Source organism: Lipophrys pholis (genome assembly GCF_963383615.2).
Source record: "Lipophrys pholis genome assembly, chromosome: 17".
Classification (NCBI taxonomy): domain Eukaryota; kingdom Metazoa; phylum Chordata; class Actinopteri; order Blenniiformes; family Blenniidae; genus Lipophrys; species Lipophrys pholis.
This window is the reverse complement of record NC_137643.1, coordinates 1,750,682-1,761,092: the sequence shown is the minus strand read 5'-3', so window position 1 is coordinate 1,761,092 and position 10,411 is coordinate 1,750,682. Positions and strand designations below refer to the sequence as shown.

General features: G+C 43.8%; 1 protein-coding gene across 3 annotated transcripts in view; it reads left to right on the top strand.

The window, feature by feature from the left end:
* The window catches only part of ext1c (exostoses (multiple) 1c), a 91,631-nt gene that overhangs the window by 66,382 nt on the left and 14,838 nt on the right, over positions 1 to 10,411 (top strand). For all 3 annotated transcript variants that reach the window (XM_080485592.1, XM_080485593.1, XM_080485594.1), the window contains one exon: positions 9,195 to 9,288. In XM_080485592.1, coding sequence (XP_080341718.1) covers positions 9,195 to 9,288 — 94 coding nt within the window. The remainder of the gene's footprint in view (positions 1 to 9,194; positions 9,289 to 10,411) is intronic.

The following is a 10,411-nucleotide window of genomic DNA, read 5'->3' as shown; positions in this document are numbered from 1 at the left end:
TCTCTCTCTCTCTCTCCCTGTTCATCCCCCCTTTTTTCCTGTCCAAGCTTCTCTCATTTTCACATTTGCGCTGCTCGTTTGTCTCATTGACTTAATTCAGTTTGGATTCTCGGGGCTTTATTGTCTAAATAATGCTTTTCCTAAAATTATGCTGCCGCAGTAATACGTCTGCTCCTGCTTCCGTCTGATGGCATGTTTAGTGTAAGTTATAGCTCCGGCCTGACCTATAGCCTGCAGACAGAGCTGCAGTTTGGTGACTGACTCTCCTCCGACCCTCCCTTCCTCTCCGCTCCCAGAGGCTGATTCAGCTGGATGCACACACATTTCTGAATGACTGAGCAGCTCGCGGCGCTCCACATAGGCTCAAGATTTTTAAGGATCCGGAAGAATTTACTTGAAACTGTTTGATGGCATTGGATTTTTATATGGATCAGAAACATACAGGACAGAGGAGAGATGTGATTTAGTTTTACTGAGATAAGGTTTGTCTCTGGGATTGGGCACGTTTTCCTTCGAATGCCTTGGATAAAGCAAAAAATGTCCAATATATATTTCCACTATATTGTAGTTGTAATATTTTTATCGTGTGTTCAAGAGGTTTTATCCTGTTTCTATCATTTATGTACACCAGGTGTGTCAAACACATTTTAATTCAGGAGCTGCATACATCCAAATGTCATCCTGAGTGGGCCGGACCGGTAAAATAATGCAATAATAACCTTTAAATTTGCCTGTGGCAGAATGACCGAAGATGTCTTGGTCATAGAGTGTTAATAGAATCCACATACAGAGCTGAGCGGAGGATGTATATATAGATATTTAAATATAGTGTGTTTCATCAGAAGCCACCAGGAGCCCTCTAACCTTCTTTCTTATTCTTTTAATGACTTAAATCAGAGGTTCCAACCTATTTACTTGATTGCGCCTAAGAAAAGCAGTGGAGACCCACTCCGATCGTCACAGTGGAGCCAAACACTGGTGGACACACCGAATGACACAACGAGTAGCTTCAGGCGTCTGCATGGATCTTTAAGTGGAGATGCGTCTTTGGATTGTATTTTCTGTTCACCAGGAACCGACGTTACATTTCCACGATTTTCACATTTGAAGTAGAAGGATCCTTCTTTCTACTTCCGGTAGGAAGTGTCAAGCCTAAAGTAAGTTACCCTGAAACTTACTTCTCAGTAAAACACCTCCAAAGTTCTCCAAACTCTGTTCCTCCAGTCTGAAAGAGCCCCCGGGTTGATTATAACAGTCTCAGCTCAGGACATTAATGTATTTGGGCCAAGTCCAAGTTTCACCACCATGCACCAGGCGCTTAATTCCCAGTAAATTTACTTCATGTAACCCCTCTCACAGGTAGAAAATTATCAAATGCTTTAAAATGAAATAGATGCCAATATAAAGGGACATTAAAATGCGCTGAATATAACGAGTCGACCCATTAAAGCGGCCCTCAATCCCATCGCCTTCACAAACATAAAACAGATCGACTGTTTCTGTGCAACAGCTCCCCGGTCCGACATAAAGAAAGTTGCAGAGTATCGTCTGCTCTGGAGCCTGACCGGGTTTGGCCTTGTGTCTGTAATAAGTAAATAATGATGCTTCCTCTGTGGTATGCAGAAGCAGCTCGCTGCCTCCCTCGCTCCCAGAGTGGATGCACCAATTACTGGCTCTGGAGTTTGGTTCTTTGCAGTTTTCATGAGGTTTTCCCATCATGCATGCGTCAAACATGAATATTATAGATTATGCCAACAAATTTCTTAAGAGTAGCGACACAACACTGATGGCTGAGTTGAGATGTCGGTGATGCTGCAATTAGAGCTCGCTACCTGGTCGCTGTCAAACTGGCCTCAACGCCATGATGTCAGAGGGGAGTTTGTAAAAACAGCGAGAGGAGAAGCTTCCTGGACATTTCACTGTATGTTGCATCAGAAAATTTAATAAAAAAATTGTGTTCATGTTGATATTGCCCTCATTTTCTGTAGTAAACGTTTTGTTTTCCGTAAATGTTGACATTTTCATCGCTCTGCGCCGCAACAAAGAAAAACCTTAACGTTATTATGGCACTATTTTACCACTCCGTCCTCATGAGGAAGTTGGGCGGAACTAAAATGTGTCTGACGCCCCTGCAGGAGAGAATAAATAATCCGTTTAATTGAATTTATGAAAGGATTAAAGAGTAATAATGACCCCGCATTATGGTTGAGTGTCTCAAACTCCATTTCAGCGCTTGGCACCGTGCTGGTCATGGAGGTTTAGACTCGCGGCGTCGGCGTGTGTTCTGACATTATAAGACAGTGGCCTCCGTCATCTGGTCTCATCGTGCCCAATGAGGTGTACATGAGAATGAGAAGTATCGACAGTGGCCTGTTAGTGCCGTGACAGCTAATCTATATCCTTTGTCAGCCACACACTTGCATTCGCAGGCACACACACACACACACACACACACACACACACACACACACACACACACACACACACACACACGCCCGCCCTTATCGACACCCGACCTTTACAGGAAGCACAGCGAAGATCAACTGACCAGAAGCCGCTGTCAATCACCACCATCCCTCACTCCTCCGCTCTCGCTCAGTCAATATTCATTAGTCGGCGTGCAGGACACATGAAGAATGAAGGTACTGAAGGCGGCGCGTACAGGGGAAGACATTTTGTTTATTGCAGGAATAAATACAAGTGGACGAATAATGTAGGGCGAGCTAACGGAAAAAAACAAGTGAGACGAGAGTCATGCGAGGGAAACGATGAGGTAGAGGGAAACATTTGCTTATCAGGCAACCCGGAAAACACACACACACACACACACACACACACACACACACACACACACACACACACACACACACACACACACACACACACACACACACACACACACACACACACACACACACACACACACACACACACACACACACACACACACACACACACACACACACAGTGGGCGACTCCGAGAGGTGCCATCTTAGTAAACACAGCTCGGATGATACGGGTATCACACCGAGCGCTGCGCCTCGGCTCAAAGAGAGAAAGTTCCCGCTGTGCGCTCTGTGTGTGTGTGTGTGTGTGTGTGTGTGTGTGTGTGTGTGTGTGTGTGTGTGTGTGTGTGTGTGTGTGTGTGTGTGTGTGTGTAACACTGGGTGGGTGTTAGAAACTCTGCGGCCTGTTTCTCTATTTCCGTCTCAGTACGCGGCTGCAGCTATCTGGAGAAAACTACCAGAGACGATGTGAAGACGTCGGGCCTGAATCTGTGTGAAACGACTTCACAATCAACACCTCATCTCGTCCTCGTGGCTCCATACTGGATGATTAATATTTAACTATGTCTGCTCCTCGGGGAGATTGTAGGGTGGGGGGAGGGGGGAAAAAAATAGATGGGTGAGCGCGGTGTGCACACGTAGACACAAACACAGAGAATCAGATTCTATCATCACCAACCATAAACACTCCACGTGTAATCAAGAGCATGCAAATGAGATGGAAATGCAAGCAGACAACCCCTCGTCACAGAACGTGAAGCAACAGCAGCTTCACGAAGGACTCCGACATGCTGGGAAAAACAAAACATAAACGATCACCTCAGAAACAAATAATTATCAAAATTCACCCGCCTGAGAGCGAAACAGGCCGCGCCTTCACGCACGCAATCGCCTTTTGTTGCGGTGAAATTGTTAGCAAACAGTTGCACGCTGGCTGCAGCATCAGCATTCAGCCGGCGTCGCACGCCGCGCCATCAGATAAAATGAAAGTCCAATATTTACTCTCCTGTTAGCTCATTTCGAGGATCTGAGAGCTCCTGCCTGAAAACGACCTCGGAGAGCGCGGACGGGAGCATAAAAATTTAAATGTCCTCTTTGACGTGCGTGCAGTTATATAATCCATTGTGACGAGAACCGTGTTAATTATAGCAGCTTTAAATGTCAAAGTCTAAATAAGACATCCAATGCAGAGCTGCATTAAAAAAAGATGCATAACTGAACTAAAGAACATCAAAGAATATTGCTTGTTTGTTTTGTTATAGTTTACAAATCTGAAAGGGTTCACAGCTTAATTCAAGAGAGAGTTTACTTTTTTAGGGTAAGATTTTAAAGAAATCAAAATGTAGGATCTCTTTTTCCAGTTTTTATTCATTCAATTTTTACTTTTTTCCACTTTTTTTCTATTCCTGACCCCTTTTTCTTTTCCCCCCAGTTAGGACGTCTCTGATGACTCGTCTGAACTCGTAATTCTTTGATTAATATTTATTTATTTATTAATTTGAAGACCGACTGAAATTAAGGAATACGCTGTAATGCAAAACTATGAATGGAACAGGTTCACCAGTTGCAGGTCTTTTATATACAAGAACTGATTAAACTTTAAAAGCAAAAGCCTTTAGCACACGTCCAATAATGTTTTTTATTACTTAGAATTCCCAATAATGTAAATTCCCCCTTGTCCTGTTTATTCACGAGTACGAAGCTGCATGCAGTGGTGCTCTCCATCATGTATTTTACATCCTACACACACTGCATTCATTAACCTTCCCTTGATCACAGTGGAGGTGTGTGTGTGTGTGTGTGTGTGTGTGTGTGTGTGTGTGTGTGTGTGTGTGTGTGTGTTACATGAAGTGAATGAGTGCATCACCACCCTACATGCAGGGAAGTCTTGTGTGTTACGATCTCTGTGCCCAATATGAAGTGACACACGTGAATGCACAGTGAGTCATTGTTATTTAGCCGCGTTACCTTTGAGCCAGAGCACCAATCACACACTGACTCGGTTATTCACTCATACATATGCAAACGATTGGGTCTTTTTTTTTAAGGCCACATTTTAATGTTGATTTCTTTAAAAATGTCTGCAACAAAAGTAAGAGTTGGTCTAAAATATATTCATGTAAAAATACAAATGCTGGTTAAGATTTCCTCAAACGTCAGTATAAAGCTCAGTTTAGAAAGAATGAATGTTTTTTCCAAGTTAAATCAACTTTACTGAGAAAGTATAAATTCAATGGATTCCAACAGACTATATAAAGACTTACATTTCATAACAGAAACTTGTTTTTGTTTCCTCTGGGCCCAAACAGCAGCACTAATATCTTAAAGAACTATAGGAAGTATTAGAATGAACCAAAAAGTACTTGGTGTGCGACAAAGCGTGTATTCTGTGAGTTGGGAGAAAACATTGCGGTTCTCCTCTGATCTGAATCATCGCAGGCGTTTTCCTCTAAAAGATATTCCTAATGAGGTTTTTTCATTCCATTCAGCTGCGTCGCCGCTGTGGAAGCAATCAGACTGACTAATGCCACTTTGAGCATGTGGGCCAGGGCTCCAGAAAATTACTGTTTTCATATTCAACTAATCTCTCATATCTTTTTTGGGGGGGGGAGTACTTCTGTAAAACTGGGGAAAGGGCCATATTGAAAGAGATTTGAGGGGATTTTCCTCAAATATCTAAATTGGTCATGAGAATTGATGCCGTTTTCTGTTGAATGTCTTTTTACAATTACTTCTGCTCGAATATTATATTTTAATGAGTATTGTCCAGACATGGAGAAAACCAGTGTAGTTCATAGTGTAGATTTCACTCATGATGCACGAGAGGTGAAAGTTCACTTTGCTTGGATTTAAAACACATTTATTTATCATGTTTAGCCCTTTTCTGCAGGTTCAGTGTCTCTAAATGTTCTAACTTCCTGATCAAGATGAGGGGTGGCGGGGCACATTGATCAGAGCGGCGTGTTATCCCCTCAGCAATCCCAACAAACCATTAAGGCCCCGTTTACACAACAACATTTCAGGTGAAAACGGATCATTTTTATGTTTTCAATTCAGAAAAGTTTACACAGCGACACTTTAAAAACTGCAGAAATGCCAAAAACTATTCAGTTAACCTGTTTGACCACTAGTGGGGGCTGTTGTCTACGGCGACGGCGTCGAAGCATTCCCAAAAAGTTCGGGAGTCGTTTTCGAAAACTTGTGTCTTGAGTCTTCAACAGGGTCTGAATCTGGTGGGCAGGAAAATCTCACTTCCTGCCTTCGCCTGGACGTCTCGCTTCGCTTCTCCCGAGCCTGTTCAAAATTCAGCAATTATGAAAACCCCCAAGGATAATGCTCATTCCAATCGCAGGAGTAACCTTTAAAAACTTTTAGCACAAGTGAGACACATAAACCGAACTTTTTTACTACCACCAAAAGAGTGAACGTCCATAAATTCGGCTTCAGTCGTCACTGATGGATTTCTACCAAATCAATTAGAAACAGCTTCATCTCTGATTGAGCCGCACGCTGATAAACCTGCTGTTTGGAGTCTGTATGACAGCAACAACACCGGCGTGCTCAAAGGGAGGATGCAGGAACAAAGGGCGCACAAGAAGGAAAACAAGAGAGAGAGAGAGAGAGAGAGAGAGAGAGAGAGAGAGAGAGAGCGAGAGAGAGCTAAGGAGACACAGCAGGCCTGGTCGTTTGTTGTTGGAAACAAAGTGCTTTTAAATGATTTACTTGTTCCCTGCATCTAAGTACATTCCCTCATTAAAGAACAGCAGCCGCTTTGCCAGACTGCTGGATTTTGCAGACGGACCAGCTTGTGCGCAGCAACACACACACACACACACACACACACACACACACACACACACACACACACACACACACACACACACACACACACACACACACACACACCAACACACACACACACATACACCAACACACACACACACACACCAACACACACAATCTTCACATTTTCGCACAAACACACAAACAGCAGGCCCGCAGACAGAAATGGGTCAGACCAACCGGCTCAGGCTCACTGCATTCAAACATGCAAAGGGCTCCTGCTGTTTAACATAGATGATATGGATGCAGCCGCGGACGGAAACGCCTGCACACGCACACACGCACACAGTCGCACAACTTAATATATTAATATATAAACTGGAGGAGAAGTAGATATAGTGACTTGTCAACGCACTGCACATTCTCAGTAACACATTTATTTATTCTCTTTGCCCAAACCTAGAAATACACCGAGGGGTTCAACGTCTCCACTGATGTAATCTACAAATGCATTTACTCACGCATCGCTAAATGCATGTTTTTTTTTTGCATAAATCCTCGAGCTTTGAACAAGATTTGGATATAAATCCCTCAGAAAATACATTGTGTAAATCTCTCTAACGGTGGTGACGAGTGCTTTCTGTGCAAATGTACATCAAGCTGCACAGTGGAGATTCAGAAAACACAAAAAAAACGTTGTTGTGCTTTGGAGGTTCGTTTACACAACAACTCTACTCGGAGCTACTCGGAATGTATTTCACCATCTTTTCGTGGGAATTAATAAACCCGAATTGCGTGACATCTTCAGGGAAGATTCATCATCATCCAACAAAACATCGATTAGATTTTGGGACGTTAACGGCAAACTGTTTCCGGATAAATCCCTGTAGAAATGCTAAAAAATGTCCCGTACAGAGCGGATGTGAGAGGTACCTCATGGAGGAGATCAAGGGAGATCAGCGCCTGTTGCCATGGAGACGCTCTGGAGCTCTTTTTTCCAACAAGTATCCAGAAACACCGGTGTGAGGGCAGTGACTCAGGTAGTGGTTTGTCTGTGTGCCTCCGCTCAGCGTTCCACTCAGTGATGTAGCTACCTGACAGGCTAGTTAGCATCGACATGAGCTAATGGCTAACATGCTAGAGATGCTAACTCGGCTCCGCAAACAAATGTGGCGTTGGCGAAGGTCTGCGCTCTACCGAGTGTAGCTCTAGTTTTCAGTGTTTCTGCCGTTGAAACAAAAATGCAAAAACGATTCGTTTTTCCCTTTCATACATTGTCGTTATGTTGTTGCACACACACACACACACACACACACACACACACACACACACACACACACACACACACACACACACTGCAACAGGTGGAGGAATATCAGCAGTTAACACCAGACAAGGCCACCTTTCAGGATGTGTAATCATGTGCTGTGTTTTCGATAGACGTCGGTGTCCAGGAGCTCGGCGGTGTTGACTGATGCCAACATCAGCAACAGCATCAACCGACAGAGGACTGCGTCTCATCACGACTGGAGGGTTAAATAAATGAGTGAGAAGATTAATCGCAGGCACATTTTACCCTCCTCAGAAAGTAAACAAACCGGGAGCAGGACCGGTGGAGGGAGAAGGAGGCAGGATGAGGGGTGGGGGGGGGGGGGGGGGGGGGGGGGGGGGGGGGGGGGGGGGGTGAGATGAGGAGCAGCACAGTGAAAGGAAAGTCCAACTTTCCCTTAAGAGGCTGTTTGTTTCCTCATCTGTTTACTCCTCTGGGCGCTTCTTTACCACGAGACCGTTACACCGCTCCGCCGCCGAGGGGAATGAAGGAGGGCATTGATGCAGCGGTTTCCATCTCATTTTATTTTAATTTTTTGTGGCGCACGAGTATGAAATATGAGAACAAAGTGGTGCGCCTCATCTGGGTGACGTGCGGCGGCAAACGCACAATTTCTTGGCTGTCTTAAGTCTCCAGCACAAATCAATACCGAACAGAGATTAGGGCGTACTTGCTCATGAGCACAGTGATTCATAGTTTTCTTTTCCATCATACAGTAGCTATCTGTACCGGTGCCAACCTGTCTGCTGAGGGCAGATTTATGACGGCAAATAATCAGAGCTATTATGACTAAATAACACAAATGGAAAGCTGCAAAAATCCTGCTGTGTTTCATGTGTGACAGATGATAAATGTGATAAATTAGAATGAACGTGTACTGCTGCACTAACCTACTGTTTAGGACACCTCAAAGCTTCAGTTGTTTGAGTAAATGATCACAATAATGGTCAGTTACATTTTCACATCAACAGTCGGCCAATCAGAACAAACGGGGAACAACCAGGCAATTACAATTCAATTCTGACGCCTTTTCCTGTTACTCTTATACAATCACTTTACAAAAGTAAAGGTTCTTTTTCCCTCTTATGACAGCTGGAGACGTTATACAAAAGCTCAAGCTCATTACTTTGATTATTATCTTCCGAGATCCAAGGTCAACGCCATCTTTCATTTGCGCTCCTGGAATTCTCATAATTTATTCATTTTATGGTTTTTAGTTTTGCTTTATAACCTTTGCTCCTGTTTTATTCTTGATAAAAATCTAACCTAATCTTCTTTGCTCTTCTCTTTTCCAGGTTCGACTACCAGGAGCTTCTCCACAACTCCACCTTCTGTCTGGTGCCCCGAGGTCGACGCTTAGGCTCCTTCCGCTTCCTAGAGTCTCTGCAGGTAAATGTAGATTATCCTTCCAATGGGTTTTACTCCCCTGTCATAAAGAGCTGCAGTTTTAGAGATGTCAGTCGTTGTCAAACTCCTTTTGTTTTTTGTTTCGAACATTAACTTTTGCTGCTTAATATAACTCGTACAGCATCAGGTACCATGGTGCACATAGTCTTAATATTATATCTATGTGGTGTATATATATCAAGTCTTATGATCACTGAAATCTCAGTATCTCAAATTTAATGAATTTGAAATTGTGGCCAAGTTGGTTGAGTGGATCGTTGCTCAATCGCAGGGTTGCAGGTTCGATCCCCCACCTCCCCTATCGGTCCATATGTCCAAGTTTCCTTGAGCAAGGCACTGATACCCACTTTGTGTGTGTGGATGAATGTGACTAACAATGTAAACTTTCTCTGCAGTTCGATTTATTGCTTTTTGGTATTTTGTATGATAAACACTAACCTTGAGATTTGCAAAGTCTCCAGCATATAAATGAATTATGTGGCCAAATATACAGTCGTAGCATAACAACTGTGAAACAACTGAAAGTGGCTGGTTGAATGGTGTTGTACTTCAGGACTCTATTCTCTCCAAGTTCCACATAAACAAACCCCTCCGATCTCTGTGTGCTATGAGCACAGCCATCATCCAAACATCAGCTACTGCATCTCTCTCTCTCGGTCTACATTGTTAGAGCGCTCAGATTACACCAGGAAATAGCCCCCGCTGAAGCCGAGCCAACTCATATACAGTTCAATCAACAAGGAAGTGTACAGGACGGGAATGTTTATGTTCCAGAGCCGAGGTTTATGTAGTCTTGTGGTTATTGACACCTTATTATTCACATCTGCAAGCGCTTTCCCCCCCACACCTTTGTGTTGTATTGAATGCACGTCTCGCCACAAAGGCTTCATTTGCTACTTGTGAGGCCGTTTAAACTAATATGGCTCCATTAAGACAAACAAACACACAGACGTAAAGGACGCACTTATACAAACACTGGAATCGCTGGGTTACATCCCTCAGTGAGATGTGCAAGGGCACAAACAATGAAGCGGCCGCCGGCAGTGGAGTGAGAGAACAGTTTCAACCTGTCGGTGTGCTGTAGCGCTCTCCTCGCCACCCAAGT